Genomic DNA, 20,306 nt, shown 5'->3' on the forward strand with positions numbered 1-20,306 from the left:
AACAGAAAAGTGGGTGAAGGGAGATGTCGGACAGTGTTAAGATATGACAAAATAATAATTTATAAATTATCAAGGGTTCATGAGGGAAGGGGAGCAGGGAGTGGGGAAAATGAGGAGTTGATGCCAACGGCTTAAGTATAGAGCAAATGTTTTGAGAATGATGAGGGCAACAAATGTGTACAAGCCCCCAATAAAATGATTTAATTATTAATAAAAAAAGAATTAAATGCAGAAATAATGGAGAGAAATATAGAAATATATTTTAAAAAGAAGAAAAGGGAACTATACCTTTTTTGTTGTCCAAATAATAATGATTGTACCATTTACTAGATAGGAGTTGGGCTGCGAACTCTAAGGTCAATAGTTTGAGTCCCCCCAACCACTCAGCAGAAGAAAGATTTATAGACCTCTATAAATCCTGTAAAGATTTACTGCCACAGAAACCTCAAGGGGCAGTTCTACTCTGCCCGATAGGGTTGTTATGAGTGAGAGTGGACTTGACGGCGGCTGGGTTACCTGGTTTTTCCCTTTAATATTCACTTCTATAGTTGGTTGGTTGTCTACTCTGTATCAATCCCCAGATTGAGTTCCATTAAGATACCATAGATTCTTTCCTGTCTTAATAGTACCTGGAAAGGCCATGTGACAGAGTTATGGCCAATAAATACACTATGAGAGTATAGTATCCTTGACCCAGCCTTTAATGAGTTTGTAGCAATTGATGCTGAAAAACTTTGAAAGGTTGCCATTCAGTCAAGTCCAGCTCACAGTGACCCTAAGAGCCACCGTAGAACGGTGTTCCACAGGGTTGTCAACAGCTGATTTGTCAGATGGTGATCGCCAGGCCTTTCTTCCGAGGCACCTCTCGGTGGGTTCATATAGCTCTCCAGCCTTTTGGTTGGCAGCTGAGTGTGTTAACCATTTACACTACCCTAGGTGCTTTAATAGTCATACCAGACAAGACATTTTTGCAAAAGAAGAACAGGTAGGGAAGAGCCTGCCAGAGCAGCTACTAGAACATACCTTAAAACCAGAATCAGAAGAATGTACTAGAGGTATGGAAATTAATAAATCATAGAAGTATGTACAGGGTATGGGGGGAACAGGCAAGAGCGGTGCATTATCCTTCGGGGAGGGGGCACTGGAAAGGGCAATGCATAGGGTATTGTGTAAGAGCAGTACCATCAGCACCACCCGCTATCACAGTTCCAAGTACACTTCTCCAGTCCCGGTCCCCGTCTCACCTTCAGAGATTCAATCGTGGCCTGCTTGTACGTTTTGGCTCCGGGATCTTTCTTCTGAGGGCTGGTTTGGACACGAGGTGTTCGGATGACGAATTTATCCATTGCTGGGGGGATTTCAACTATCGCCACGAGCCGGAAGTAGGTTCTGTGCAAGACAGGGCAGATTCTAAAACGTCACCAAAACGATTGTGATCTGGGTTCCCATGGATACGAACAATCGGGTGGGACACACTCTGTAACCAACCCTGAAGTATGAGGGCTCTCGGGGAGAATTTACAAAAAGATCTACTTAACTGAAACTGGATACAATGATCGGCCCAGTTCCTGAGGTAGCAGGCTCTCCAGCTTCCAAAAGCGCATGTTGGGAAGGAGATTACTAGGCCTGTAGTAGCGCAGCACTGAATCAATGCAATGACATCTAGCACCTTGTCTTCCCACTTGGATCGCGCTGTAGCGGGATGAGGGTTCCACCGGGCTCAATGAAGCTCTCTTAATAACTACCCCAATATCCCTACCCCAATAATCCGATCCAGAGGGTCCTCCTCGTAACCAACAACCACCCCGAGGCCCCGGAAAGCCCCTCACGCTAACAGCTCTCTCCCGGAACTCGGTGCTCAGAGGGCGCTCACGACGCCGGGGGTGCTGACGCCCCCAACAAGCGGAAACCCAACCACCACCTCTGCGCTCAGGACTCCACGCAGGGTTACCTAACAACGGTCTGACGTGGGACCCACCGGGAAAAAACAGCAGTGGGAGCGGCAGAAGGGCCCACACCGTGCACCCTTCGAGCCCCGAATCCCGATCGCCGGCACGGACAGCAAACAGACGACTCCTCGGAGCGGACGAAGTTGTGAAGGTGCTCACCGGACGCGAGAGCGCCTCAGGGTCGCGGTGGACTACAGTCCCCAGAATGCACTGCGAAGGGAGGGCTGGGGGCGTGTCCCGGACGACTGTAGTTCTCCGAGACCAACTTTCCTGACGGCGCCGTGCGGCTCCCGGCCGCGAAGAACTACGCGCCCCAGCGCCTTCCGCGGAGGGGCGGGGCCAGAGCACGCCGTTCCGCCCTCTGATTCGCCACGCTGAGCTCCTGCGCCTCAAGCCGGCCTGGGCGGAGTTCGTAGTCTCAGGGGCGGGGCCCGAGGCGGCGCTCCGCACCGGTCTGGGTGGAGCCGAGTCCCCCGCGGTGGCGGAAGCGGCGGCCGGCGGGGCGGGGAAGAGGGCTGGCCCCGGAAGGAGGAGGAAGTCCTGGAAAGCAAACAGCAACAAGCTGAGCTGCTGTGACAGAGGGGAACAAAATGGCGGCGTGGAGTGGGCGCCTCTGGGTCAGGGCCCAACTGGGGCTCCCGCCGCTGCTGCTGCTGACCTTGTCCCTGGCCGGAGGCTCGGGGACTGCTTCGGCTGAAGCGTTTGACTCGGTCTTGGGGGATACGGCATCTTGCCATCGGGCCTGTCAACTGACCTACCCCTTGCACACCTACCCCAAGGTAGGGCCCGATCGAACCGGGCAACCACCTGCCCCTGCCCCTGCCCCCACCGGGGGATCTCCTCCCTGCCCCCCATCTCAGTCTGCTCTGGGCACTTGGCTGCTGGATCTGCCCTGCAGCCGCTGTCGCCTCCTATGTAGCTCTTGTTTTCCTCCATCATCCCGCCCCAGCTGTCTTTACCGGAAGTGTGTGCTGCGCCTCCCCTGTAATTATAGATGCGGGTGGAGGGCCAAAAACGAGAGAGGTACGTCCCCTTCCCTTGGCTGGGGAGGCCGAGCACTCCAGGGGGCCTAAGGATCATCTTGTGAGGACCCCATCTTCCCGGAGCTTCTCTTCCAGGCCAGGTGGGGGCGGGGCCGTGCAGACTGGCGAGTCCCCGGGAGGCGAGATCCGAGCCCAGGATTTCGGAGCGCAGCTCTGGGCCGGGAGCATCCAGACCGCGCCGGGCGTCCGTGAGACGAGCTCACGTTAGAACGCGAAGCGCTGAGCTATCCGCCTGGGGCATCGCCGGAGCGCTGAGTGTGCAAGGCTCGGCCGCACGGATGGGGTGGGGGTGCCTTTGCACCCCGGCCGCTGGAAGGTGTCTGCCCTCAAGCAGTTGACCAGCAGTGCTGGGGGTGGGGCGCTGGGGGCTAAGCCTGTGGACGGGGGGGAGGGGGGGGAGGGACCCGGGGACCCCGCGGGGCCTGCAGCTGCAGCAGGTGTGTTCATTCTGTCCCCAGTCTCCAGCTTTTCCAGTTTCTGAAGGACCCTGTTTACTCAGCGTTCTGAATGGCCTGGTGTTTCCCCCACCCTTCTCCATGTGTAATTAGGGTATCCTGCGCCGCCCCCTTTCTCTTCGAGAGCCTTTGCTGAGGTTGCTGGTCTTGGTCTCTTGTTTTCCTTCCTCTCCTGTCTGCTTTTTGCTGACCATCGTGGCTAGCCCTCTTTGCCCTCTTACACTTCAAATGGTGCAGGAGAAGCCTGGAATGTTGTGTAGTGGGAGCCCTTGTAGACGTGTGTGTGTGTGTGACTCAGTTTTTATAAGCCTGGGATGTTGTGTAGTGGGAGCCCTTGCAGACTGGTGTGTGTGTGTGTGTATGTGTGTGTGTGTGTATATGTGTGTGTGTGTGATGGACGCAGTTTTTATTGGCCTCAGTTTTTATAAGCCTGGGATGTTGTGTAGTGGGAGCCCTTGCAGACTGGTGTGTGTGTGTGTGTGTGTGTGTGTGTGTGTGTGTGTGTGTGTGTGTGATGGACGCAGTTTTTGTTGGCCTCACAGATAATGCTGAGATGCCTAGGGTTGAGGACTGTTCTTTGTGGAAGGTGCTTCAGTTCTGGGCCCGTTTAGGTTCTTGAAGTGGAAAGTTCTAAATGTGTTTGTTCACTGGTGGATTTTGTATTATACAAGGATTGCTAATTTTCTGGAAAGGGAGTGGGGGAGGGAGGATCAGAAATTGATAACAGCAAGCAAGCAAGATGAGAAATTCTGACTTCCAGACAAATCAATGAATACTGTCCCTGAATGCATTCTTTACCCCTTGTCTTATAAACCTCTCACCATTATGAGGATTGTCTGAGGGAGCTCATTAATAATTTATTTGATCTGGAATTGAGCTGAGATCGATTTCATATTGTGTTAATGTTTAGACTTTTCTGTTCTGTTTTGCTTCCTATTTTTTAGTTTTGCCCAGCAGATTAGTGGTATAAACCAGAGTGCTAGGAAAAGGATGAAACAGCTAGAAAGAATATACATTTCTGTTACTGTTAGGGTTTATAATAACCACCACTTTTTAACAATGTGATATCAATAAGCCATTTTTCATTTATTCATTAAACCCATTCACACCAGGAACTCTAAACCACCTGGCCCTCAGTATTTCCTGGGATTGTAGATATAGTGACTTCTACTATCCACGTAGCTACGAATAGTTTTACTGGTAAAATTCCCATCTTCAATTTCCCGGCCAATCCATCATGCTCAGTCTTCACCACCTACCAGTGGTGGATATCCTGTGGATCTGATGCTGAACAGGTTTTAGCAGACCTTTTGCTTTAAAAGGAGCCCTAGTGGCATTGTGGTTATACATTGGGCTTCAATCCCCAAGGTGGGCAGTTCAAAACCATCAGCTGCTCCATGGACGACAGGGCTTTCCAGTCCTATAAACAGTTATTGTCTTTGAAAGTCAAAGGGCGCAGTTCTACCTATAGGGTTGTGATGAGTCAGCATTGACTTGATGGCATTGAACTAGGTTTTTGGTTTGGTGCTGACTTAAAATGGACTAAGAAGAATGGCCTGGCAATATGCTTTTGAAAATCAGCCAATGGGAGCTGGGCTCACATTGGGTCTGGCCTGCAGCCCATCGTGGAAATGTGGGAGCCCAGGGTAGCCTGGAGTCAGAGATGGCTCTACTGCAGCTAACAACAAAACACAACCATCTGCTAGGCATCCCCACCCACTGCCTTCAAGCACACTCATTTCCTAGTTGCCCTCAGCAGCCCTGCACAATAGGGTTTACAGGTGAAGAAACAGAGGCTCTGAACAGTTGAGATTTGTCCAAGGTCACATAACCAAGAAGTTGTGGTGTAGGTATTGAACCCTGAATCTGGCTGCACTGTCCTGTCAATAAAGCTGCCTTAGCAATATCTTCATTTATTTCACTGGTTTATATTGACCCTCCTTCACGTTATTTTGCTTTATGGTTTAGGAAAAAGCACTGTATTATAAGAAATTGGATGCATTTACAAGCTCACTTGTGTTCTCTTGATTTGATTTTTGTGACTTTGACGGCTATAAAGCTCATTTTAACAGCTCTGTTGCACAATGATTTGCAGCAAGAAAATAGACTGTTTTTACCTTTTATTAACTAGATTTTAAAAATATTATTATTAATATCATTATTATTATATTTTATCCTCTGCCCTCAAACGTGTAATTGTATAGTTTGTCTGTGTCCGAATACAAGAGACAAAACAGAGGCAGACTAGTGAGTGATGTTTCACAGCGTGTGGCTGTGGCTGTGAAACCATATCATGCTGGTCCCGTTCCTGGCCCCGCCACGCTAGCTGCATGTCCTCCTGGTCACTTGGCTGCTCAGGACTTCCTGTCCTGGGTCTGCAGCAGTGAGTTCCACCCCCTAGACCTTCAGGAGCCTGCAGGTAGCTATTGTGTTGACGACTGTGAAACCCGACCACTAAACTCACGCATAGCTGCCCCTCAGGACAGCAGAACTGCCCTGCTGCCTGGTGGTTTCCAGCTGCTGGCTTTGCAGTCAGCTGCCCAACATGTAACCACCACGCTGCCAGGGCTCCAGTTGTAAAACCGGTTTGGTTCAAATAGGACCAGTAAGTAGTGCTGAGTACTGAGAAAAGAGTCAGCTTGGCTTAGCTCAGGGTAAGAGATTGTGCATCTAGAAGCTATAAATAGTATCACGGTAGTCTTGAACTACCATCTAAGAAGCTGGCACGCAGTTTGTTGGCGTTTCTGGGTAGTGCGAATGGTTAACAGGTTGTGGGTTGGAGTCTACCCAGAGGCACCTTAGCAGAGAGCCTGTGATCTACTTCCATTGAAAACCCCGTGGGCCCCAGTTCTCTGGCACGCGTGATTGCCATGCGTCCGGGTTGACTGGACAGTGGAATAAAGCGCAAGGAAGTGTCTAAATTCACAAAGAGGAAGAATGGGGATCAGCACAAACTAGTTCCTCTGAGGGTATAGGTCAATACTCACACCCCCTCCTCCCCACCTCCAGCCACCCCCCACCCCCCCCATGGCACTCTCAGATTTTGATAATCTGATCCAATCGCCCCGTGGAACCCCCTGAGCATACAGTACGTGGTTTACTGAGAAGTAACAGGCTACAGCTCAGGAGAAGGAACAACTTGGGATCCGCATCCAGAAGTATACGGGCAAGGTCTGGAAGGTCCCAGATGGAAGAATACGCCCCTCCCCTTCCAGTGCAGAGCAGCTCTGAGAGCTCGCAGGCTGTCCCCAGTGATGAGCAGTCAGGGCTTCTCCAGGGCTGTGCTCTCTGCGGTCTGGCTCGCTGCCGTCAGCCTCTCTGCTGCTGGGGCCCAGTCACAGCCAGTGTGACCACTGCTGTGTGACTACTTTGCTCTCAGGTGGCTCTGCTCTTAGCCAGCACCTGCTTCAGCTAGAGCTTGTTGCCAGGCTGGGAGGGAACTCTCCTTTCCCTCCCCTCCAGCTTCGGGCAACGGAGGCCAGGGTAGCTTCTGCTGTGTCTGCCCATTATATGTCCCAATCTGTGTCAGTTACCAGGCAGGGCTTCACTCAGCAGACCAGAGGTCACCCAGGCAGGCTTCCCTCACCTGTGAGATGTCAGCCAGTCCTGTCTTGTACACAGGTAACATATCTGCCGGCAGAGACTGTGCCTTCCTGGGCAAATGCTGTTTGCTAGTGTTTTCATCTATTGTTATGATTTAACGCTATGACTGCCGTTTTCTAAGAATAGCTCAAAGGCACTGTGCTAGGAATAACTATCTTTCAGGATTTTTGAGGAACTTAAAGATAAGAGCCCTCTCCTTTCGTATTTCGAACCTGCAATATAATAACTTGTGCAGAACCACTCACCCACAGGGTTCTGACCAGGTCTGGGCGATTGCAGTGGCCTTTCCAGGGCACCACGCTGTTGCTCTTGTTTGTGCCTGCTCGGTTATGGGCAGCCCACTTACAAAGCATCCCAGTAACGTCCACTTCACCTCAGGCTTGTGTCCCATTTGCCTTATGGGGCTAGTCCTGCTGCTTTTCCTGATAAAGCTGGTACTTTGCCATATTTTTTAGCAAACAACACGCCCATATACGCAATACGCACATGACAGAGCACATTGCACGCAGGAAATGTAATGTGTCGGCAGAAGCCACATAGCGTGGTGCTATGTGCGTACCAACATACGGTCAGTGGCATGGATGTGGCACAAAGATGTGGCCTTGGCTCCTCCAGCACTTGCGTACTTTCTACCTCGCTGAGTGTGTGTTTTGTCGCTGTTACTGTTCGCTTCCGTTCCCGCCGCCTCAAGCATGGCCACAGAATGTGAGGGGCAAGTGGCTTTCTTGTTTGTTTTTTGTGGTATCACTTTTCCAATAAGAAACTAAAAAGGTCTTTAGATAACGAAGGTCTTAAATCATGTTTCCCTTTTAATTGTAAAAATTGTTATAGAATGTTTATAATAAGCTCTACAAAATTTGTTTTCTTCTCGACGTTTTTTTCCCTGATGGAAAAATCGCTGGTTTTTGGTAATCCTCCCTGTTGCATTCTCTAGGAAGAGGAGCTGTATGCGTGTCAGAGAGGCTGCAGGCTGTTTTCAATTTGTCAGTTTGTGGATGACGGCATTGATTTAAACCGGACCAAATTGGAATGTGAATCTGGTAAGATGCTGTTTAAAGACCCCAGCAATAAATTGTGTTTTCCTTGAGTTCTGCTTTAATTTTCATCTAATTCCCTCAGAAAAGAAAACACCCAAAACACCATAATTGTTTAAACAAGTCATCCAGCATATTGTAATTATTATGAAGTTTTAGTAGCTGCTGCTAGAAATTTCATGGGCTTTAAGTTCATCTTTTTACTCCAGACAGTGTTTATTTTGTACTGTGGATAAGACACCTTTGTTTAACCATGACTCTGTTTTAAACAGATGTAGTAGTAATTACCCCACTCATAATTCGCCACAACCTTTTCATGGATGGTGTAATTTTCCTAACCATCCTTTAGTTGACTTAGCTCCAAGTTTCTTAGTGAATCAGGCCTTGGATTCAGTATTTCATAGTGTATTCTTTGGCGTCTGCTAAGCCATTGTTCTTACATTTTGCTGAAAGAGATTTATCCAGTGAAAGAAACCTGGATGAGAGCAAAATTGATACTTAACATTTTTAAGGAACGATTCTGGACTTTTCTCCATTTCTTTTTCTTTTCTTTTTTTAACATTTTATTAGGGGCTCATACAACTGTTATCCCAATCCATACACACATCAATTGTGTAAAGCGCATTTGTACATCGTTTCTCAAAACATTTTCTCTCCATTTAAACCCCCGACATTAGGTCCTCATTTTTCCCCTCCCTCCCCGCTCCCCCCTCCCGCATGAGCCCTTGATAGTTTATAAATGGGTATTTTGTCATATCTTGCCCTGTCCGACGTCTCCCTTCATCCACTTTTCGGTTGTCTGTCCCCCAGGGAGGAGGTCACACACAGTTCCATGTAATCGGTTCCCTCTTTCCTACCCATTCTCCCTTTACCCTCCCTGTTTTGCCACTTACACCACTGGTCCTATAGGGCTCATCCGTCCTGGATTCCCTGTATTTTCAGTTCCTATCTGTACCAGTGTACCTCCTCTGGTCTAGCCAGACTTGCAAGATTGAATTCGAGTCATGGTAGTGGGAGCGGGGAGGAAACATTTAGGAACTAGAGGAAAGTTGTATTTCTCATCATTGTTACATCGCACCCTGGCTGGCTCATCTCCTTCCATTTCTTATCTTCTTTATTCAGTGGAGCACGAGTTACTTCTTTCCCTGTCAGAATGCCCTGACTCATGCCCAGTCTTCTGTGAGATTATAACCTTGTTCTTCCTAACTCTGTGTCCTACCACCTGCACAGCTGTGTCAGTGCGCAATGCTGTTGCATCGACTGCCTGGCACTTTGGGCACGTGTGTTACAACGCCATGATTGGGTTAGAAAGAAATGTAAAATTCATATAGTAATACAGCATTAGATCACTAGAAGGAAATGGCCCTAGTGAACTAATTGAAGAGAATGTATTTGGTAGAGACCTATCTCAACTTTAGAACCACTTACTATAGGGTATTTCCTGAATTCTGTTTTCTCAGAACTTAGAGTGATAAACTGATGGCTCTCTTTTCCCCTTACCGTGTGACCACCCTTGCTTCTCAACTCAGTGATCCAGTTCTAATAGTAATATTGTGTGTGCCTAAATCACTACAGTGTGTCATTTCGTTCAAAGAGCCCCATGATGTAGATGGTAATATGTCCATTTTAAACATGAAGCAATCAGTCAGCAGACATGAAGAGTTCTGCCCAGGTCGTAAATGATTCAGTACACACTTGCAGCAGGACGTGTATGTTCCAGTCTAGTGCTCTCTCTGCCGTGGAACCTCTCACAGGAATGTCGTCTTCTGGCCAGAGTCCGAGTGTGTTCAAATAGAAGTGTACTTGAAACATGTGACTTGTGGGAGGGAAACTATAGGGGGTTTTGTTTTTGGTTTTTTCAATCGTTTTATTGGAGGCTCTTAGAGCTCTTATAATTGTATCAAGCACATATTTACATATGTTGCCATTATCATTCTCAAAACATTTTCTTTATACTTGAGCCGAGGTAAGGATTTTTATAAAATAGTATATTTTCTACTCTTAGCAAATTTGGAAATTCATATTGATGAAATGCTTTTTAAGTATCAGAAATTCTTTATAAAATGCCAAATCCCTTTCTTTTCTATTCTCCACTTTCCTTTCTGTTTTGTATTTTTTATAATTCGACTTTTTCTCTTGCAGCGTGTACAGAAGCATATTCCCAATCTGATGAGCAATACGCTTGCCATCTCGGTTGCCAGAGTCAGCTGCCGTTTGCTGAACTGAGACAAGAACAAGTATGAACCAAATTTCTGCGTAAATAGCACTGACTTGCAGTGCTTTAAATGTCTGTCTCCCACTTGATCCTATTTTGCTTCTATATTTAGTATATTTTATTTCCAGTAAAACAGAAGTACATATTTGCATGTAGAAAAGGCAACTCTCACTTTTGTTTGCCGTCTTAATGTTCAAGAGTACGTTCACCTCCCCATAAGCTTAGTTTGTTTCTTCTCAAAGTCCAGTGAAGACATAATTCCCATTTTGCACATGAAAACGGGGGCTCAGAGAAATTGTGGCCCAGAATCCTTTTTCTAAATCTCAACTCTTCATTGCCTTAAACCATCACCAGTTTCATCTTTGTTACTGTATTATTAAGTAACCAGCTAGTTTCCCATTTTAACTCTCTGATCGTCCTTTAAAGGACTCCTGGTGGTGTGGTGATTACACGGGTGGGCTCTTAACCACAAGGGCAGCATTTTGAAACCACCAACCAGCCCCTCAGGGAAAGGATGGCGCTTTCTACTCCAATACAGAGGCACCGTCTCAGACTCCCACAAGGGCAGTTCTCCCCTGTCCTGTAGGGCACTCTGATGCGGAATTGATGAGATGGCAGCGAGTGTGGGCCTCTTTGTTCCTGTCACTTTAAAAGTTGACATACACGTCATTGTATTACAGTCTGTCCTTCAGTAGCGCCCCACCCAGACAAGTTAAGTTCAAACTACTTAAACCACGTAACCCTTGATTATTTCTCCTCCCTACCATACATGCTCTCTACACTAACCATGCCCAAACATATTGTGAAAAGGTCTTAAATGTCATTAGAAATGCTGTCTGATAATCCAGTGTGGTGAGAAGAGAGGCAATAGCCTAACCCAAACTCAAAACCCCAGCCTCACTACTGCGGAGCGTATGCCAACTCAATGACCCTGTGGAACAGTGCCATCTTCCTCCGGCAGAGCGGTGGTCAAACTGGCGGTAGTAGCGCGACATGGAACCCCGACAGCACCAGGCCTCCTAAGTGGTGTTCCACAGGGACCCAGGGTCCTCACGGGAGGCTCACTCACATGAGCAGTGTGAGTCTCAGGAGTCCTGATGTGAAGGAGCAGGAGGGAACAACGGGACAGGTGATCTAGAACTGCAAAGCAACCCTCGGATAATTTCCATTGGGTTATAAAATACAATGAAAGTAACTTTTCTGTGCCTAACTATCAACCCTCTCAAGTTTCTGTCTTATGAAAGAAGCAGGTATAGATGGAGAAAAGATGGTCTTAATTATGGCCCTGACTGCCCATGAAGGAGCCTTTCATAGGGACAGAGCACAAGCATTCATTTGGTTATTCCCTGGACCAAGGGAAATTTGATGAATCTTAACTATGGTGTTCTCTTGAATATACATGTATAAAGAAATGATTTCTCATGATTTCATCCGTCTTTGTATTTTTAAGCTCATGTCTCTGATGCCCAAAATGCACCTGCTCTTCCCTCTTACTCTGGTGAGGTCCTTCTGGAGCGACGTGGTGGACTCTGCCCAGAGCTTCATAACCTCTTCATGGACTTTTTACCTTCAGGCCGATGATGGAAAAATTGTTATATTCCAGGTGATACCCATGCTCCTTGGACTCATCTAAATGCCAGTAAGAGTAAATGTGTATGTCTGAAACGAGTCGCTTGACACGCAGCCCAGTCCTCGGCCATAAATAACAATACTTGTCATCAAGTAATCATTCACTTCTTTAGCCTACGTGAAAGCACGGAGCATCAGGTGCAGCGTGACTTACCTTCTTCTGCCCTCTGCAAGCCCCCTCTCTCGTGGTTGTCGAGCCAGAACCCTGAGTGGTTAGATTGGTAAAAATGAGATCTAGAGACAAGAGAGAGAAAAATAATTAATATCGTCTCAACATAAACAGCAGTGTATATATGATGACATGGCTATCAGAAAAAAATGTTAAGAGATAATTTTTAGTTCCTAATGCTTTCCCTTATAACTCATGTTAGTTATACTTAATGAGAAAACATTTGCTTCTTAGAGAGGTAACTCTTCTCCTGTCTCGTGTGATGTGATTATAATAACTTAAATACTGAAGGCTTTAAACTGATAGACATTTTGCTCATATTATCTCAAATCTTTAAGAAAAACTCTGTAAAGTGGTCTTAACCCTATTTTATTGATGAGAAACTGAGAGTCTTAACTTTTTTTAAGGTTTCACTTCTAGTAAGTGACAGAATTGGGCTTAAGCCCAAGTCACTTTAGCTTCGAGACCCACATCCCACCCTGTCATACTGTCTTCTTTTTAATCTAGTAAAGTCCTTACGTTTACCAGCCAGCAGAAGACACTGTCACTCTGTCTTCCTCTCGAGGGATAATTAAAGTAATCCTTTTTATTATCATTAATTCAGGGGCTTACTCTACAGCCAATATGTGATTTTTAGCACGGTCTTGAGCCAGTGGACCCTGGTACTTAATGAAGTAATAAGTAAAATGCAGAAGGGATATTTTTTCTCTTTATATTCAAGTGTCCTGAGTCCACTTAAAGTGTAAATTGGCTGTCAGAAGTCTTCATTCACCTTGATTAGGCGTGAGACTCTCTTAGCCCCGCTCTCGCTCTGAGATCTGTGTTGACTGGCGTATGACTGAAATGAAGAAACTCCCACTCCAATGGCTGAGAGGCAGGAGGCCCCAAAGTGGGGCGAGTTTCGCATAGTTAGGGAAAATGGAATGTCTCAGATGAGAAAAATAGCGATAATATGTTTAGTCACAATTTTTGACAGCCTGCTAAATTATTCCTGATCAACTAGAATTAGAGCTCATTTTTGCAGGGTATGGTATTTAATGCAGTATGTTATAATTTGTCTTTTTTTTTTTTTTAACTTTTTATGCTGTCAGGAAGTTAAACTGACTAAATACTTGATGCCAGAAACTCGTCTGTTTCTTTGCAAAGCACTGGATCTGATGTTTAGGAAGTGCAATTAAAATATATTGTGGTTAATGTGTTTTATTTTTTATGCCATACTTCTGTTACTTTTGCTCAATTTAAATGTTTATAGAGATGATGTGTTATAGAACTTGTTGCTGAAAGAAGCTTATGAAGTACAAATGACTTAATTGCTTTCATTATCATTTTAGTCTAAGCCAGAAATTCAGTATGCACCACAGTTGGAGCAGGAGCCTACAAATTTGAAAGAATCCTCTCTAAGCAAAATGTCCTGTAAGTTGTATTTGTATGTAGCCTGGGATAAAAACATTGGCAGTCAGATGGCAGTGGGGGAGTTGGTTCTGTGTGTTTCCACACTGCTGGAGATGCAGGGATGACCACCACAGCAGGGTTCTGTGCACCGGCATCAGGAGTGCCTGCACCCCTTGTTACATACAACCCAGATTGCTGGGCCTCACCCCGAAAGTTTCTGATTCACTAAGTCTAGGGAACCCAGAGAATTAGAATTTCTAATCTTTCCCCAGAGTCTGCTAATGCCGCTAATCTAGAGGCCATCCTCGGAGAACCAATATTCTCACATTTAGTGTGCTTTCAAAGATGTTTTGAGTATAAACTAGCCAAATATTCTGATATCTCCCAATAAACTAAGCAAGAAGTGAGACTACCCCAAAAGGGTAAGCCCCATTCTGTTTTTATATCCATGCTAGAAATGAATTTTAATGTAGGTTATGGTTGTTGTGGTGTTTTTTAGTGAGTTTGCACTGCAAATTAGTTTCCCACTTGACAATTCCACACGAATTGCTGAGTGTCCTCAGTTACATTTATCGCAATGTGCCAACCATCTCTTTGGGTTCTGTTTAGTCTACTTCCAGTGCTCTCGCTGTCCTGCCCCTCTTAATATTGCCATCTTTGTTTTTAATTTTTTTTTTAAATATTTTTATCTCACACTAGTAGTTTTTCAGTAGGGCACCAATCTTTTGTTTTATATATAATAAAGTAATAACCACTATCTCTTTTTTAAAAAATAACCTATATCTTCTGTGTCCCTCTGCTATATTTCTAAAGGGGATCTTGGGATCGGCTCGTTTGTAGGGGTGAAGAGAATCTCAGGTGCCCTCTGTTCTCTACTGTTCCTGTGTGACTGTTTAAAGAACTGCTGCACATTTTCCATCCATTCTATCGGAGCTACCTGTTGTGACCCCAGTCAGTGATGTAGTAGGGCACCATCTAGTTCTTCCGGTCTCAGGGAAGATGAACTCATGGCTCATCTAGACTTGTTACGTCTCTGAGCTTTGGTTACCTTCTCTTTTTTATATAGTTACATGACTTATTAGAGAAGTAACAGGATATAACTCAGGATCAGGTTCAACTATGAAATAACAAGAACAACAACAGGATGCAGTTCCTTCATCAGGATAGCTTCTTTGCACCCTCAAAGCTACCTGAGTATATAAGTCACCCTGCTGTCTGTACCAGTCTCCTGGTCTCTGTTTTACGAGGCTATTGCTCTTGTTATTACTGTACCACTGACTCCCTTTTTCATAGGGTCCTCCCTTACCAACATCATAGGGTTATACCGTATGTACTCAAGTATAAGCCGACCCAAATATCAGCTGAGGCACCTAATTTCAGCACAAAAACTGCATTAAAATTGTGCTGAAAACTCAGCTTATATACGGTGTATATTTTATTTACATGGCTCTACTCCCATTCCATGTATCCCCCCTTTTTTTCTTTAAACCATTTTATTGGGGGCTCTTACAGCTCTTATACCATTCCATACATCAATTATATCAAGCATATTTGTACATATGTTGCCATCATCATTTTCTAAACATTTACTTTATTTGAGCCCTTGGTATCAGCTCCTCTGTTTCTCCGTTCCTCCCCCCTCCCACCCTCGTGACCCCTTGTGAAATTATGAAAGATCTTGTTTTCATATCTTACAGCGACTGCTGTTGCCCTTCACCCACCTTTCTGTTCTTCATCTCCCTGGGAGTGGGGGCGGGGAGATTACGCATTGATCATTGCAGTCGGTCTCCCCTTCCTCCCCCCCGCTTCCCCTTCCCTCCTAGTATTGTTACTCTCATTTCTTTTCCTGAGGGGTTTATCTCACCTGGACTCCATGTGTCATGAGCTCTCATCTGTACCAGTGTACATGCTCCAGTCTAGCCAGAACTGAAAGGCAGGACTGGGGTCATGATAGTGGGGGGTGAGGAAGCCTCAAAGAACCAGAGGAATATTGTGCGTTTCATCGGTGCTCTACTGCGCCATAGTTGACTTATCCCTTCCTTGTGACTCTTCTGTGAGGGGATGTTCCATTGTCTACAGATGGGATTTGGGTCTCTGCTCTGACCCCCCTCTGTTCTCAACAATTTGTTTGTTTGCTTGCTTGTTTGTTTTGAGCCTCTGGTGCCTGTTATCTGATTCCATCGACACCTCATGATTTCACAGGCTGATGTGTTTCTTCCATGTGGGCTTGTTGGTTCTCTGCTAGAAGATCATTTGTTTAACTTCAAGCATTTAAGACCCCAGACGCTGTATCTTTTGATAGCTGGGCACCATCAGCTTTCTTCGCCATATTTGCTTGTGCACCCATTTGTCTTCAGTGATCATGTTGGGAGGGTGAGCATCAGAGAATGCCAGGTTGTTAGAACAAAGTGTTCTTGTGTTGAGGGAGGGCTTGAGCAGAGGTCCAAAGTCCGTCCACTTCCTCAGTGTATTGCTGTGTAAACATATGTACACAGGCCAGTGTGGCTACCTTCTTGCTCTCTTTCTCCCGGCAAGTAGAGACCGGAAGTTATATATTAGGTGGCGCCTTATGTTTTTATAACCTTAAACACTACTCATTTCATTGGGATGCAGATTATGATTTTTATCAACTCTGTTTTGCCAATTGACTGAGTTTTCTCATGAAATTAATGACCTTCAGCTTTTAAACCCAGAAAACCAATTTTGAAAGATGTTTGATTATGTCTGTCAGATAACCATATTTGTATCTGTTTTCAATGAATACACGTGCCTGCACCCACATATTTGGATTTATATACCTATCGATACTTCGAAGGCATCATGGTGATGTTATAAGATAATCACAGAGCTGATAACTTAAAGGTCAATTCAAACTTATCAGCCCTGCTGTGGGAAAATGATGAGGCTGCATAAGATTTTTTCCCACATTTTAGATGGACTATTTTATATATATTATTTTTATTTTCTTTAATTTTAAATCATTTTATTGGGGGCTCTTAAATCGCTCTTATCACAATCCATACCTTCATCCATTGTGTTGGGTACTCTTGTACATGTTGGCATCATCATTTTCAAAACATTTGCTTTCTACTTGAGTCCTTGGTATCAGCTCCTCATTTTTTCTCTCCCTCCCTCATGAGCCCGTGATAAATTATAAATCATTATTTTCATATCTTATTGTCTGTTGTCTCATTTCAACCACTTTTCTGTTGTTCATCCCCCTGGGTGGGAGGGGGCTATATGTCGATCATTGTGATCAGTTCCCCCTTTCTCCCCCCCACCTTCCCCTTCCCCTCCTGATATCACTACTCTCATTATTGGCCCTGAGGGGTTTATCTGTCCTGGATTCCCTGTTTTGTGAGCTCTTATCTGTACCAGTGTTCATGCTCTGGTCTAGCCGGATTTATAAGGTAGAATTGGGGTCATGATAGTGGGGGAGTAGGGGGAACGGGGACTATTATACTCTTAATACTTTTTTTCTAAATGCTGTGCCAGTTTTACTTTTATTAAAAGATCATTTTATTAGGGGTTCTTAACAGCTCTTATAACAATCCATGCATCAGTTGTATCAAGCATATTTGTACTTATGTTGCCATCATTATTTTCTAAATATTTACTTTCTATTTGAGTCCTTGGTATCAGCTCCTCTTTTTTCCTTCCCTCTCCCTTAGTAAAGTCTTTTGATGAACAAAAGTTTTTCATTTTGATGAGGTTCCATTTTTCTATTTTGTCTTCTAGAAGTGAGTTAACTTAGAGGAATATAAAATATTAAACTAAAGCACAGCTCAGTTAATTACATTTATGAAACCCATCTTATTTTAACAAACTCACTGCCACTGAATGGATTTGGACGTATAGCACCCTTATTGAACAAAGCAGAACTGCCCTTGGCTTCTGAGGCTGCTGATCTTTACAGGAGCAGACAGCCTCGCCTTTCTCCCTTGGAGTTACTGGTGATTTTAATGGTTAACTCTTGTGGCTAGCAGCTGGTATAATTAGCCTATTTGGGTGGGTGGGTGAGTAGATAATGATAGTATAAGACATAAGACCTTTGAGAGCATTAATTGCCAGAAGAAACCAGCTCCTAGCACAATCATTATGGGTTCAGTAGGCACAATTGTACAGCGATAATAAGTAAATATTATAGTAAAGTTATAGAGAGATAAAAGAGATATATAGAACTAAATGGAGTCAGACACATTTCATGGTAGCATTGCTCACCTCAGCCCCTCTTGGTCGTCCACGTGGAGGGAGAGAGCCGAAACTTTAATGCTTCCCAAGCTTTTCTCCTCTCTGGGGATGTGCCAGCCCCCTAATTAGACATAACCTCACAGGAAAGGGTTGTGCTATCGGTATTACAGTGATGGGAGGGTGTGATCTAGGGGTATCCAGGCAATAGGAAGAGGAGGGATTGGGGGTATACAGGAGGCAAGATGGACAGGTCTTAGATACAGGATGGCAGCCTAACTTTGAATATCACAGAGCTGGTTTGGCTTGTTCCTGGCCCAACTGATAGAGACCATTATCAGTAGGATGTGAACTCTGCCCACAGGAGCCTGTCCATTGTCCCCAGCAGCAGGGAGCAGGCCCACTTCTATGATGTGGGGAGACAGTGGTCTGGCAACAGGGAGGATGATTGTGAGCTGATCTCCGCCCACAATTAATGAAACTAGACATTAACCAAATTCCATTATTCAAGGCTCATAGTTAATTAAATAGAAAGAAGTTTAAGATAAAAGGAAATCCATAATGTGTAGATCTGTTTGGTTTTGCCGTGCTAGGTGAGCTTTCCATTCATTTAAGGAGTATCCGAGCACACATTTGAAACCAACTGGGCGCCTGTCGAGTGCTTATATCTGGAGAGATAGACTGTGATAAACTTGTGCCTTGTCATTGGCAGATCTGCAAATGCGAAGTTCACAAGCACACAGGAGCTTTCTCGAAGATGGAGAAAGTGATGGCTTCTTAAGATGCCTCTCACTGTACGTATTCCTGTTCATTGACTCTATTTTTTCCTGTTTTTTTGAATCTTTATAGTTTGCAAACAATAGGCCAATCATATATACCTTAAAAACAAGTTGTTGATTATCATTACTGGTATTCAACCTTACACTAATGTAATCATAAGAAAAGCAGAATACTCTATTAAGGTATTCTATAGTGATTGCAGAATGCTGCGTAGTAGATGTTTACACTGGTAAACTGAAGTGTTGGAAAGTTGTAGAAACGTAAATATGTTAAATGTTCTAGAGAATTGATTTACTATAGCCTGTTGAAAATTCCTTTGTTAAAAAAAAACATTTCCTGATTTACCTATTTTATACATTAACTCTTTGGTATATTTGAGTTTCCTTAAGGTAAGTGTCATTGTAACATCTTGAATATGTGATACTTGTAAAACAGTATACAGTTTGCCTTTAGCACATTTAGTAGTTATACAATCTCCTTGGTAGTAATTAGGTTTACTTTTATGTGTTTTTCAGGCCAGTGTCATAGTTTTGGTTTGCTTTTTATTGTAAAATACTAATACAATAGTTACTCTTTTAATATTTCCTTCCACATGCATGTTTTTAAGTAATTTTAAAGTTAGTACTCAAATGTTTTAATTTTACTATTAAACTTAGGACATAAATCTAATTGCATTTAATCATTGAGTCTTTTTGAATGATGACATTTTAATATGACCTATTGTTGATTTTCAGTAATTCGGGGTGGATTTTAACTACTACGCTGGTCCTCTCGGTGATGGTATTGCTCTGGATTTGTTGTGCGACTGTTGCGACAGCGGTGGAGCAGTATGTTCCCTCTGAGGTAAACTTGATTCTAACCCTTGGGCCATTTGAGAACTGAGTCATGTGATTTTCCATTTCACATGCCTGCTTTGTTTGACTAGGCAGACAGGGCCTCTCTACTAGTAGAGTGAGAGAAGATTCAGGCGTGTCCATCTTCCTGGGGCTGGCGCACCTGAGAATGGCCTATTTGCAGCCCAGGCATCACTGTCGCTCGTTCTCTCTGCTGCAGACTGCCGCAGTGACATGTCGGCCTCTTTGAGCAAGAGTCTCTCCTTGGCTGAGACTGAAAGGGACCTGTTGACACGTGTTTCTGAGCTGTTATATAGGAGGGCAAACTTGAAAGACCACTTTAACTTGGTCGTCACAATGCTCATTGCTGCTTTAAAGCAGACAAGTCTTGAGGGTGTGATTTGGATTTGCCATGCTCTAGTAACCGATCCTGAACGAGGGGGAAAGCTGTGGGACGGCCTTAGTAATTAAAATGTAACTGGCCCACGAAACAGAATTGTTAAGGAGTTTGTGTATTTGTCTCTGTCTGTGGTGAAAAGGCTATCATTTGATGATTTAATTTTGGCATTCAAGGAAAAGAAGCTATTTCTGGAGCTAAACATAGGCTAATCTATCTGTTGACATCAATCCCAACTGAAATAAACTTTAGTTTTTTGTGCCTCCAAAGTGTAATTGAAAAAGAAATGGCAGGAATTCAAATAGAATCTAGTAAGTAGTTGTAGTCTGTGTGTATTCTGGTGCTGAGAACAGTTTTATCCTAATTGCCCCTAAGACATGTTCTACTGTAAGAGTTACCCATGAATAAGGATTAAGACATTGTATATGGTGTTTTCATTAGGGTGATGTGCTAATAACTTCTTTGAGAAGAATCGATAGCAGACTAGTCCCAAGGAGTTGGAGATGAATGACGTCCTAAATGTCCAACGTGTCTAAGCTATTGTGGAGCCCCATTTACCCACCCATCCCCGTCCACTCCTCCCTGAGTACATCCCCTCTCCCCGTCCACTCCTCCCTGA

At 44.6% G+C, this 20,306-nt stretch overlaps 2 protein-coding genes across 5 annotated transcripts in view; one reads left to right on the top strand and one right to left on the bottom strand.

Annotated features, from left to right (window-relative positions):
- TCEANC2 (transcription elongation factor A N-terminal and central domain containing 2) overlaps nucleotides 1-2,094 on the bottom strand; it is a 54,297-nt gene extending 52,203 nt beyond the window's left edge. For 2 of the 4 annotated variants that reach the window (XM_045291984.1, XM_045291981.1), the window contains exons 1-3: nucleotides 1,979-2,094; nucleotides 1,539-1,692; nucleotides 1,245-1,389 (exon numbers count right to left, since the gene is read on the bottom strand). In XM_045291984.1, the coding sequence (XP_045147919.1) occupies nucleotides 1,245-1,346 (102 nt within the window). In that variant the 5' untranslated portion in view covers nucleotides 1,347-1,389; nucleotides 1,539-1,692; nucleotides 1,979-2,094. The remainder of the gene's footprint in view (nucleotides 1-1,244; nucleotides 1,390-1,538; nucleotides 1,693-1,978) is intronic. The other 2 variants (XM_045291982.1, XM_004699400.2) reach the window with 2 other exon arrangements.
- A 401-nt stretch (nucleotides 2,095-2,495) lies between these two features.
- The window catches only part of TMEM59 (transmembrane protein 59), a 25,081-nt gene continuing 7,270 nt past the window's right edge, over nucleotides 2,496-20,306 (top strand). The window contains exons 1-7 of the mRNA XM_004699401.3: nucleotides 2,496-2,728; nucleotides 7,985-8,090; nucleotides 10,227-10,321; nucleotides 11,750-11,902; nucleotides 13,429-13,510; nucleotides 18,390-18,471; nucleotides 19,192-19,300. Coding sequence (XP_004699458.1) covers nucleotides 2,540-2,728; nucleotides 7,985-8,090; nucleotides 10,227-10,321; nucleotides 11,750-11,902; nucleotides 13,429-13,510; nucleotides 18,390-18,471; nucleotides 19,192-19,300 — 816 coding nt within the window. The 5' untranslated portion in view covers nucleotides 2,496-2,539. The remainder of the gene's footprint in view (nucleotides 2,729-7,984; nucleotides 8,091-10,226; nucleotides 10,322-11,749; nucleotides 11,903-13,428; nucleotides 13,511-18,389; nucleotides 18,472-19,191; nucleotides 19,301-20,306) is intronic.

The sequence above is a fragment of the Echinops telfairi genome, unplaced genomic scaffold, assembly GCF_000313985.2.
Source record: "Echinops telfairi isolate 266 unplaced genomic scaffold, ASM31398v2 ScPeMD7_443;HRSCAF=831, whole genome shotgun sequence".
In the NCBI taxonomy this organism is placed as follows: Eukaryota; Metazoa; Chordata; class Mammalia; order Afrosoricida; family Tenrecidae; genus Echinops; species Echinops telfairi.